The 12562-nt window shown below is 42.8% G+C and overlaps 1 protein-coding gene across 6 annotated transcripts in view; it reads right to left on the bottom strand.

Annotated features, from left to right (window-relative positions):
* LOC113007774 (partitioning defective 3 homolog B-like) overlaps positions 1-12562 on the bottom strand; it is a 224447-nt gene that overhangs the window by 38394 nt on the left and 173491 nt on the right. For all 6 annotated transcript variants that reach the window (XR_013902453.1, XM_026144697.2, XM_026144696.2 and 3 more), the window contains one exon: positions 10913-11030. Coding sequence is in view for 5 of the 6 variants with exons in the window: in XM_026144697.2 (XP_026000482.2) it covers positions 10913-11030 (118 nt within the window). In the remaining variant the exon portion in view is untranslated. The remainder of the gene's footprint in view (positions 1-10912; positions 11031-12562) is intronic.

Raw genomic sequence — 12562 nt, forward strand, 5'->3', positions numbered from 1 at the left:
ACACATGACAGATGGACTAACACACGGGGAAACATGTAACCACGCGGCGACGAGGGCAATCTAATAATAATAATACAGAATAACCTCAGGACTAACTAAATGAACTTAAACCTAAACCATAATACAAAATGACATCAAAATACAAGAAAGCTCAGACGACCCAGGACCCTGATGATTCCACTGAGACCACGACACGGTGCTTCCTCCCTCAGCTCATCTTACCAAACGACACAAACCAGTGTGGTCATCATGAGAAATGATGGCTTCTGCTGTTTAAACTCAGAACTGCACGACAAACACCACAAATGACGCTTGTAACATTTGTTGTGAGTTATTTCCATGTTTCCACGGCTACTGGCAGCAGCGCTGTAAACTTTGATCGTGGTGCTGGATGCTATACGGAGGATTAATACGTGACGTTAAAGCTTCTGTGGCGTTTCGATGCTGAAGACTCAGGAACAAACAAATTAGAGGAAGTCATGCGGGGGCTCGAAACCAAAGAGTCCCCAATCCTATTTGGTCTTCACCCAAACTTTCTGAGGCCAGACTGTAGGGAAATCATGCGTGTTCAAAAACAGATAATAAGTCATGACATGTTGACTCATTCTGCCCTGCTGGCAGCCCGAACACACAAACCACACAAGTCAGAGAGAGTCTGTGTTCAAGAGAAAATGTGTGCGTTCACACGAGCTTCCACACTTCTCAGTTAATGTGAGAGCGCCGGTCCATCCTCGCGATCCCTGCGCCTGTGTCTGCTCTGGCATATGTGTCTGATGTATGTCTGCATTCTTGTATTGTGTGTCTGTGTGTGTCTAATGGATGTTCAGCAGTCATCAGACCAGTCAGGCACCAGTCCCAGACAGCGAGGTCAGTCATTCACTAATCATATTAACATTCCTCTATAATGACCCAATGCATAGCTCTCCCCTTTCAGACATGTCTTCTCTCCCTCCATCAAACTGCCTGTTTTCTCTTGATTTTATCAACCTCGTCTTTTGTTCCCCTTCTTTGTCTCAATGACCGTGCAGACTCCAGCACCGTCCAAAGCACCCAAGTCAGATTTCAGAAGAACCGACATCGATTTGGTTCGATCTGCACTCACTCTGGGTCACAATTACAACACCAGCTGATCAATGGAAACGTAACTGATAACAATTCTGAAAATACCGTACTCTTCCAGCAACTTTTCCATCAAATATTCTCTAGTTCTGTTTTTTGTTTTCACACATGACTCAATGTCAAACAAATATCTCCTGGTTGAGCTCAAGTCGAGTGTTTTGGAGATAAAGTTAGAGAAGTTAGGTGGAGAGGGTTTGGATGTGTGTGAGTGGATACAGTGAGTGGACAAAGGATGATGAAGATGGGGGACCTGAGGAAGACCTCAGAGGAGGTTTTATGGTAGCAGGCTAAGGACTGGCTATGGCGCCCCCTAAAGGGCTCGGCTGAAAGGAGAAGAAGAAGAGATCTGCCGCGTGTTAAAGTCAACGTTAGTGTCCAGTAATGGGGAGCATTATAGTTCTGTATTAGTGTTTTATTTAACCCTAGTTCAGGATTATTTACAGTAAATGCAGATTTCCAGGCGTGCGAGGAGCAGCTGAAGCTTTAGCACTTGACCCTCCAAAAACCAACATGGCGGTGGAAAAATGCTAACACTGAGTACATCACACTGACTTCTTCAATCATTTATATACAGTCAGTGGTGTGTGTGTGTGTGTGTGTGTGTGTGTGTGTGTGTGTGTGTGTGTGTGTGTGTGTGTGATCTCTATCGACACCAGGTTTGCTTCGACTGTTTTCCAGCCAAATCAAATGGAGGCTGTGTGACTTGGCTCAGAGCAGTCTGAGTGGTTTTGCATTTGGCTTAATGTCCTGCAGCGTCTTTCATTACAATACTGCAGTAAGCTGTGTGAGCCACGCAGTTACTTCAGAGGAAGAACTAACTCTGACTTTTTAACTTTGAATCGTGGTTTATGATTAACGCCCTGTTTTTCTCTCTGTGCTGCAACGTGACAGTGCAAACAGATTTATGCTAGTTTTCACCTTTACCTGGTTCTTATTCTTCAAACATTAAACAGGTTTCAGGTTTCATCCACTCAACAGCGCACGCACACACACACACACACACACACACACACACACACACACACACACACACACACACACACTCTCTTGGTCAGTCACTGTGAATGATTTAGCTGTTAATGGCTCCAGATCTCTGACAATAAGTCAGTCGTTAATTGCTTCAGCCTGTCATAACCACCAAACCTTGCCTAAGATGACCTCATGACTCAGTGTGTGAGCAGCAGCTTAGCTCAACGACAAAGTGGTCCACAGGGACTGAGGAGAGACCGAAACAGCGCAAGAGAGAAAGGCGAACAATGACTGCCTGAACATGAGAGCATCTCTATTATTCACTGAGACAGTGTGTGTGTGTGTGTGTGTGTGTGTGTGTGTGTGTGTGTGTGTGTGTGTCTGGGTCCACTGAGCTGACACTGATCTCATCTTGTCTGACATGTAACCTCTTGACCTGCTACTGGACATGGACATCATTCATCAACACAGATGCACAGCAGTGAGAGAGCAACCGAGACAAAACTACAAATGTAAAGATTAGCAAAGCGCTTCCCACAAATCAGAATCTGGACATCTGCTCATGTTGATGCCACAGACTTCTCAGGATAGTGACTGAGGCAGCACACGAGTAACTCTGTGAGCCTTGAACCAAGTTACATGCACATGCAAACGTGTTGCAAACAACTTGTCTGTGTTCAGTCCGCCATTTTTGTAGTTCCTGCTCACATTTTTTGGGATGTAACGTGTCTCTGCTCTCACATTAGCCAGTAACTCTTTGCACTCTGACCGACTGACCTTCATTTTCTTTCTCATCGGGCAGTGAACACGGCACACTATACATACTGAGGCTTATCACCAAAATGAAAGTAGTTTTCTTAAAGGACAAGTCGCCAAGCATTATAAATGATGTAAAGGTTCGATACTCAGCAGGAAGTCCTAGGTTAGGAACAATCACAGTAAGGCTCTCTCTTTGACCTTCTGTTTTACACGTCAAATCTTGCTCAGTAATGCAGAACGTCTGCTCTGCAGACACTTTGTCTCTCTCGTCTTATTGTTTCTGTCATTTTTCTTCCTTCTTTCCATCCAACAGTTGTTCTGGGCCATCGGTGAAATCCCAGTTTCCTTTCTGTTCCATTACATTCAGCACATTTGTGCCGTTCCAACGGTCTGCTTGTCCTTATAAGGCCTGAGTGAGAATCAGCACTGGGCTCAGTCTCGTGATCATATAGGAAACATCTCTGACTGCATCTGTGTGCACACTGTGACTGTGGATGGAGGTGTGCGATCACGTGCTATTGGCTGGGATGTTGTGCGTCTCACACAACCTTTGCAGAGCAGCTCGTGCGAGCAGCCTGACACAGTGTATCCCCTTTATTAGCATTCATTTCTTTATGCAGCCAGTCAGCCAGTTCTGTATTCAGCGAAGCCAACAAAGGACTGCAGGTCTTACCACGCTGTTTCTGGAATAATGCTGATGTGTCAGATTATTAATTTACATTGCTTTACTCCAGAGATGCCAAACACTAAACTTTATCCAATTTGTGCAATGGGTGAAATTTATAAGCGGTTCAATTCTTGCTTGAATCTGTCAGTGAAGTAAATAAAAGACCTTTTTTGCAAAAATGCACAGCACGGGGAAAGTACTCAGTGACAAAGAGACTGTCTCATATAACTGAGCTGCAATTTAATATAACTTTATTATATTAAGGCTGTGGAGAGAGAACATTAGAGAATATGAACTGTGCAATGGGTTTTATGTGTTTTTCCAAGAGAAAACCACCTGTGGTTTTAATATAAGCACTAGGCAGAGTGTCTATGTGCAGCATGCAATAGCACGACTGCTCCTGAAACTGCCTGCATGTGTTACTTATGTCTTTTTCCATGTTTGAATATAGATTTTTGGCATCGATGCATGCACGTTATTTTCCGTGCATGTCTTTTGATGTGGATTTATTCGTGCAGATGTAGAAACGACACCCCCTTAAACTCCTTTCCTTCAGTTATCACAGTGTCTGCTAGCAGCAGTGCAGCGTTCAGGTATCAGGACTTAGCCGTGGCTCAGTCAGGATGCAGAACAGCACAACTGTGTTTCCATATTCCACCGCGTCCAATTGCTTGGAGATGAGTCTAAATAGATGGACCTATTGATCAACTCAACCCACCGACAAGAGCATTTTATTTCTCAATGTCATATTTAATAGAAAAAAACCGATGCACCTCTTATTAAAGTGGAAAAAAGGGAAATATTGAGGTTTAGAGAGAAAACATGCTCAAAGGCCATGAACCGAACTGAATGTGATAGAAAATTATATTAGGAGGAAGAAGATGCAGGAGGGATGAGGAGCTCCGAGCATCTCTCTTAACCCTGCCGACTCTCTGCTACAAGGTTTAGTGCTGTTCGTTCTCACTAACAGAGGTTTGGGGTTTAATCCCGTTCTCCTATATATGTATCTCCTATACAACACTCAAGGAAACACGAACATTTCCTGTTTATAATTTCTAAAATGAAGCGTTTCAAGGTCCCAAAGGGAAGGTGTGTGTGTTAGTACAGAGTCATGCCCTGACACGACTGTGAAAGGACAAACACAAAATTCTGAAGGGTGACGACACGATGGACTCGATGTTGGATTCTGGTGGTTGTGATTTATTCATCAGGCCAAAATCTGAAGTTTCATTTGGAGATAAAATTTGATAAAACGCTTTGAGTGTTCGAGTAAAACATTAATACCTAAGAATCAGTCTATTTATCATAATTAGTTTTTCTTTTATTTTTGATGTTTTGTTTTTAATTCAGCTCAGTTTACAAAGTGGATTTTATTTAATTGATTGAAAATTTTTTATTTGTTTTTTAGTTAGTTTTAGTCATTTGAATTGTTATTGTGTGGGAGACATGTCAGAGGTGAGGATTAAGAAAACTGGTACAGATGTTACAATAAAAACATGGCAGAGATTTAACACCACTCCCTCTCTATGCTTCTATATAACTTTTATTTTAGTCAACTAGAATATTTTCTCATCTAGGTTAGTTTCCTATAATAACCTGGGTGACTTGAACATGTAACAGGCCGACTGGTGACTGACTGCAGGTCTTCCTGATGGACCTGGATCACAGAAAGTGGGATTTATAAACGTTTACGTGTGAAAGCAGAGATCTGTTATTAACACTTTAAACTTGGGAGGAAGTATTTCACTAACATGCTCTGTTCACGCTGCCTCCACAGCAGGGAAACTGTGTTTATGTTAGTCAGGCGTCTGAAACTCGTGACTAACGTGACACATTTTCCCACATCGTGCCATTAAAGTGTCTTAACACGGTGAAAAAGGTTGTTAATGTGTGTCTACGTCCCAGCGTTTGTGACCTGTTTAAAGCTTCTGTCTGCTAAGGACAGGCTCAGGATAACTTGGAGGTTAAATGTGGGGAAAACCCCAAACTGCCCAAATCTTCCTGATTTCTTTGAAATGGACGGTGGGTTTAATTCCCACCTGATGCTACAAACAAGAGTCGAGGTGTCAGACAAATAAGTAAAAGTGAGAAAGCGGCAGACAGAGTGAACGTAGGATGGGCCAAAAAACAAGATGTGTTTTTATGTGGGAAAGGTTCTGGGAATTACTGCGCTGGGATTTTCCCAAATTCTACTGTGAATCACACAATGGTGCGCCTTTTTCTGACGAGGTTGGAGAAAATCCTGGAGGCAGTTCAGAGGACTGGAACCTTGAACCAAAAAAGACAAACAATCGCACAAAACACGCTCGCCCACACCCACAAACACACACAGACACACACAGACGCCCCTGTCTATGTACAGGACCGGACATGGTTCTAAGAGTAGAGGGAACTCGGGCTGCATCAACAGGATATGATAAAAAGTCCTATTATACACGTGCACGGGCAACATTTATAGATGAGCAATTTTTCATGAGCTTTTTTCACTTTTGATCTTTGCTGCCAATAACAATAAAACTGAATCTGCTCCATGTGTCTCGCTGAAGCTGTTAAAGGTAACAGTGACCTCTCCTTTAAATATTACCTGCAAATAATTCTATTCAAAGGAAAGGAAAGAAATAAACCTACAAAGAAGCTAAACGTCTAACCGATAACAGGACTTGCTGTTCGGTTTGATCAAAGGCAGAAAATCGATCTGCTGTTCTGGCAAAAAAACTTTAACACCAACAGACCTCAAAATACCCCAAATCCAGAGTGGACGGCTCCCTCCGCCCCAGCACGGTTAATAAGATGAAGCTGAAGTTCAGCTCGCACACAAGAATGCAGCTACAGCTGCAACTCAAGCCTGTCAAGTCGGCGCAACGAACACGAAATTAAAAAGGCAAATGCAAGTGAACCGCATTGCCTAGCAACTGTGACGAAGAGGATAGAGTCATCATCAGAGAAGTGGATGAGCTCAGCGGTTACAGAATTTGACAGGCATTTTCAGGGAGTGCAGGAAATAGAGGACTTTGTCAAATTTAGCACAAACTTCTGCAAATGTCAAGCTTCAGGAAGCACATTTGCACCGGCACAGCGGGGACGATCGGCAGGAAACAGACAATTTTAGACGTTACACGAACGAGAGGGAAGAAACAGAAAGGACGACAAAGATACAAATTTGTGCAGATAAACGAATCAGTGTGTTTGTTTGAGGGGGAAAGGTCAGCAGCGGGGGATTTTTCTTCATTTTACCTCATAGTCATGAATAACATTTATAAGAATATGGAAATAAATTAATAGTGTTTAGAACCACAGAATGGACAAAGCACGAGATTATGGTGATAAACGAGCATCAAACCAGCAGAGGCTGTGCCCTTTTCTAATATAAATATAAAAAATATCAGAATACAGGAAGGATTGCAGACTGTAATCCACCCCTTTATCAGGCCTGTCCACACCCACTCTTTCTCACATCGCTGCTGTTTCAGCGCAGCTGCACTGGCTACATGTTACATTTACAGGTGGTTTAAAAATGTTACAGCACGTTTCCAAAGCGTGGATTAAATCCAGGTTACATCACAGGTCACAGAGGCCATCCTGCCCACATCTCCGGTCTCCCGTTTGCCTCTAAATGAAGGATCGGACCTTTATATGAATTATATTTACGTCAAAAGTGATTGGCCACTTTTAAAGCAGTGATGCTTTACAATGAGCTGCTTTATTGGGAGCGCAGAGGAGTCACAGCTTGTCTTATAATCCAACAGTTTGTTATCATTAAAGCAGTGACAGCTGTCAGTATTTCCACTGTTACACAGCAAACACACTCAGAGTACACCCCGAAGGACACGGGTGAAACTAAAACTTCATGTTTGATGTTATGGTGTGATTGTGCCATCATAGGGCGTTGTATTGGAAAAATAAAAAGTCTGTTGTACAGCTCTCCTCACGCCCTTTCATATGACATATTACTCCTTATGGATTTTTCCAAGGTCAACTTTGACCCTGGACGCTAACAATGAAGGTGCTAACCTAGCTAACAAAGGTACTCGTGTCCCCCCAAGCCAAATGTGTTGTTGTGAAGATTGAAGATGATCCATAAAAACCTTGTGGGTAACATGAAGTCGTTACTGATTTTGGTCTGACCTTGACACAAAAATGAAATCTGCAGAATTTACGTGCGCGTGTTAAAGAATTGCTGCACCTGTGAATTGAAACTATTCGCTGATGGACTCCATCAACAGGCATCTCCGAAAACGTTAGAGCACTTTTGCAAATATGTGATGTCTTGATGAATCGAGCAGACATTTGAAGTTTACACAGCAACATTCTCGCATGAAAATATCTTAAAAGTTTATTTTGTGACCCAGACAGAGTAATATTTCAAACTCCGCCACTCTGTGTTCCTCCGCCACTGCCTCCTTTGAGTTTTGGATGAAATGGATTCTGGGATATTGCATTTCGTCATTTCGAGCTGATTGGAGACCAGAACAGCCAATCAGATATTTTTGCATCCAAGTCTGTGATTGGCTGGTTTTGTGGCACAAATATAACGGTGTACACAAAGAGTTGAGCGCGCACAGGCAGAAATGTTGAGAGCGCGAGCAACACATTGCGAGCGAGCGCAAATGCAAAAACTGAGCGAGAGGGGCTGCTGTTGTGTGTGTGTGTGTGTGTGTGTGCGTGGATAACAGCAAACACTGAAATACATTTTTTGCATGCAGCAATGAATTTTGTTCACTCAAATTCAGCTTTTCTTCGCTCAAAATAAATTTCTCTTCAAAATGCAACACTTGCACCTGCAATTTTTTTTTTACGTGCGCTCAATTTTTTTTTACGTGCGCTCAGAATAGTGGCACAAAAATAACGCCATACGGCGATGAGGTTACACCGGTAGGAAAACAAACCAGCTCAGTGAGTAGGCAGATTTAAATTTGAAACCTGAGGTCGTTTTGTTCTGCCTCACATAACAAAACAACATTAGTAATTAAACGACTGACTGTAAATGAGCACGCATATGTAAACCCAAAGTACGGCAAAACTATCTGATGGTTGCTCATTATAATTTAATCTAATAATAAAGTCGGTGTCACACCACCCACCATAACAATTGGCTTGTGTACAGTACTCTGTGTGAATAACTGTGTGTAAATGTGTGTGTGTGGGACAACACAACAGCGCCCTGTTGATTTAGTTCCCCGTCTCCTTAGGGAGAAAGTCTGTTGTTGTCTTCCAAAACACACACACACACACACACACACACAATGCGCTCACTTGTGGTGTGGCTTTTGTTGCTTGATAATTGTTTTTAGCAAAACATAATTTTGCTAGCGGAGACAGCTAACCCATAACCATGAATCAGTGAAATGGTAATGGAGCCATAGGGGGAAAAAGGAGAAGAGGAAACACGTCGAGCCCACTGTGGCAAAAATGCAAGATGGGCACTCTCTCTCTCTCTGCCTTTATCAGTGTTTTTGGTCTCGGCCGCTCCACACTTTACTTTTCATTTTGTTTACTTCTCAAAGCCACTCAGCCAATCCTATAAAAACACACATCAGACGAAGAAAAACAAACCAAGAGAAGTGGAGCTGAATTAGCCACCAGCTCGCCTCCATAAGCATTATTCTCTCCCCAATCATGCGACAGAGAGCCAGTCAGGTAAAAAATCGCTTATGCTTTAATTAATAAATGCATCATCCGTAATAAGAGAGGCTCGTTAGGTGCCGTGGCAACCGCTACTGGTCTTCCTTCCAACTTTCACACTTCAAACTTCATTTGCACCTCTGAAGCATGCTAATTGCTCTCACGCTCTGCGATATAAACGGCGACAAAGTTTTCTTATTTGGAGGCAGGGAAGAGTGTAATGCAAGGCTATCGATCGGAGGGGAAAGACGATTGCCCCCGGCGGGTCACAAACCAAATTACTTTTAGATGTGAATTAAAGCGGGAGCCGAGCATAAGTCTGGATAAGCAAGCTGTTTAGATGCAGTGACACAGGCGATCAAATTCCTAATCAATCATGGTAATTTCATTACTTTAAAAAGTCACAGATTTCTAAAAAATAACTTTAAAACAAACTTTTATTATCAGCTTGTTTTTGTTCCAAATGATCCACCCGGGCATTTCCTAAAGCGTCTGTCCAACTAAAGCTGCAAACGGACTGGAAAACAGGCACAGCGAGAAGAATGCACACTCCGGGGAGAGAGGCCACGGATGATGAGCGGGTTCAAACCTCTCCGGCTGTGAGGCAGCGGCGCTAACCACTGCAGCGCCGCGCCGCCCATAGGGGACGGTGCCAAACGCAATACCGCCCGGATCTTTACATTTTCCCACGCACACACCCACACGCAGATGTGGTTAATGTGTCACCTCGTAGTCGTGACATCGTCCAGCCCGACTGCATGTATTAATTATCCTTTTTATGTTTTAAGCTGGCTGTAATGAATGTTGACAGCGTCTGTGTACACAGAAGTAAAGCTTCTGACTCGGCCTCAATGAGCAGACTCGAGGAGTTCACGGTCCGGCAGTTAAACTGTGATTGCTGCAATAAACCTATCCGTTTGTTATAGCAGATTAATTTCAGCTCCTCGGTCCAGCGACGGGCCTCTGGCTTGTTTCCCACTCTGTGCGTCGTGTTTCTGGATGTTAGTAACAGCAGTCGGGGACGCGATCCACTGAGCTCACTCTGGGATCTCAGGTTTACTCATCCAGACATTAGTTGTGAGTATTAGTTAAAATAATCTACTCATTTAGGCCTCTTTCATTTGAAACATGCAGCTGATTTTGCAGGATCAAAATTATTATTATTTTTGTTAAACTGTTAAAACTTGCAGCACCTGTATAATCAGACAGTTACTGCACAAGGAGCTAAAGGAGCAGGAAAGAAAGCAGAACCGTATCGTCTAAACCAGCAGCTTTGTTCAGTCCACAACATATTTGCATGCGCTTCATTTGCAACGGTGGCGAGCGCAGTCATTGCAGGGTGACACCTGGTGCTAACGTGGGAGGTTGAGTTCTTGTTAGCACATTAATAATTTAACATTATTACGGCATCGCAGACGTGCTCCTCGGCGTCTTCCAGCGTGACTCAGCCAATCTGAGCGCAGACGTGATCGTGCCTGGATGTGAATTTGTGATTTGAAAAACACTACCTGCCGAACGACAAGCGCATAAAACCTCTACTTCTCTCCTCCGTGTGTGTCATCCTCGTGAAAAGTGGATCATATCAGTCCCATCGGCTCAATGCCCACGGGAGCCGTTCACGTCAAAGAGCACCTTGCGACTGACAGCTAAAGGGCCTTCATCACTTGACAGGCGCAATAAAAGCAGTGATCATTCTGATAGAGAATAAGAAACCTCACACACACAGCACTGTGATCTCTGTGTGTGTCTGTGTGTGAGCGTCACTGTGCTGCTTACCCTGTGTGGGTCGTTTTCATGGCCTCTGCGTCGTGGGTCCAACTCTTCATATGGCGGCACCATTCCTTCTCTTCTAGCTTGCTGGTATTCTCGTCTCAGCTGCTGGATCCGGTCCATACTGCCACACACACACAGACACACACACACACGCACGCACACAGAAAACAAAAGCAAAAGGAAACAAGGCTTTAGATGATTATTGCAAACAGATATGCCAACATAACAGAGTAAGAGATTCTTATTGGAAAATAATGAGCATAACTGTGGGATGTATGGATGCTAACCCTGTACTGCCAACTGTATCACACTCAGTACGTGAGTTTGAGTGTGTTTTGGAGATTTCTTCATCAGTGTGTTTTCTGTAAACCCAGAATAAATCTTACAAAAATGCCACATTTAGGCAAAATGATACAAATTCATATGCACAAACTGATAATTAACTTAATTTGTCAGAAAGTTCAATAAACAGATTCAAGTTTTCTCATAAGTCAGAAATGTTAGTCTGAGATTTGGATACAGATGTTTTTATTGTGAATGCTCAGCCCGCCTTTAGCATGTCGCGCTTTTAATACTGTATTGAAACCTGAATTATGAGACTCCTCTGAGGCTGTTTGCACGCCTACAGAGTGGATCCCAATATGAAAAAACATGCATATATTTAACAAAATTATTTTCTCAGTTATAATTAGAGCACCATCTGGAAACTCCAGAATTTTCTTCAACTCGCAAAAAACAGATTTTTTATTTTTATTTTTATTTTTTACAATTTGTCACATTTGCCGATCCAACTCAGAAACTGAATGAAAAGTTTTCCTTCTTCATTTTTGTGACCAAGAATTTAATGTCAAAAAGTACTTTTATTTTGAATTACTCTGAAATGCAACGATTTCCTATTCACAAACACTACACCAGCCTCCTTCTGTCAGTTTTAGTAGAATTTCAGGAAACTTTACATCATCGGTTTTATTCTTTTTTCCATGTAAGATATTCATGTTCGAATATTAGCTCAGTATGAAAACAAAGACCTGAGACTGGATTGATGGACATTAAAAAAAAAAGGTAAATATCTCGGGGACTCAGGAGTTGTTGTGGTGGTGTGACAAAGGTGAATAAAGATGGCTCAAAATGCAGATCTGTGGTCCCGTTGTGCCTTAATTTCACCACAAATACATACAGAGAGAAAGCCAACAATCATATGACCCCCTATGAGCAAGCACTGTGGCGACAGTGGGAAGGAAAAACTCCCTTTTAACAGGAAGAAACCTCCGGCAGAACCAGGCTCAGGGAGGGGCGGGGCTATTTGCAGCGACCGGGTGGGGTGAGAGAAGGAAGACAGGATAAAGACATCATCATCATCAGATGGCCGTCCTGATGATCAATGAGGAAAAACACACCATCCCAAATGAACACTTGTCTTCTAGTCCGGCTACAAGTACAATATTAATTTAATTTAATCTCAGCTGAGAAAATGAGATTTGACACTGTTACACTGGAGAGAAATACAGCACTGACAAGCATTCACACGTTAACCTGTAGCAGAAAAGGGAAAATCAGTGGGGACGCTACATGTGCTGCAACAACAAGGACACTGTGGATTTAGGCTGAGGGGCAGTTTTAAGTGGCTACATTGGATTTTTCTTAAATTCGTCA

The sequence above is a fragment of the Astatotilapia calliptera genome, chromosome 16 (genome assembly GCF_964374335.1).
Source record: "Astatotilapia calliptera chromosome 16, fAstCal68.1, whole genome shotgun sequence".
Classification (NCBI taxonomy): domain Eukaryota; kingdom Metazoa; phylum Chordata; class Actinopteri; order Cichliformes; family Cichlidae; genus Astatotilapia; species Astatotilapia calliptera.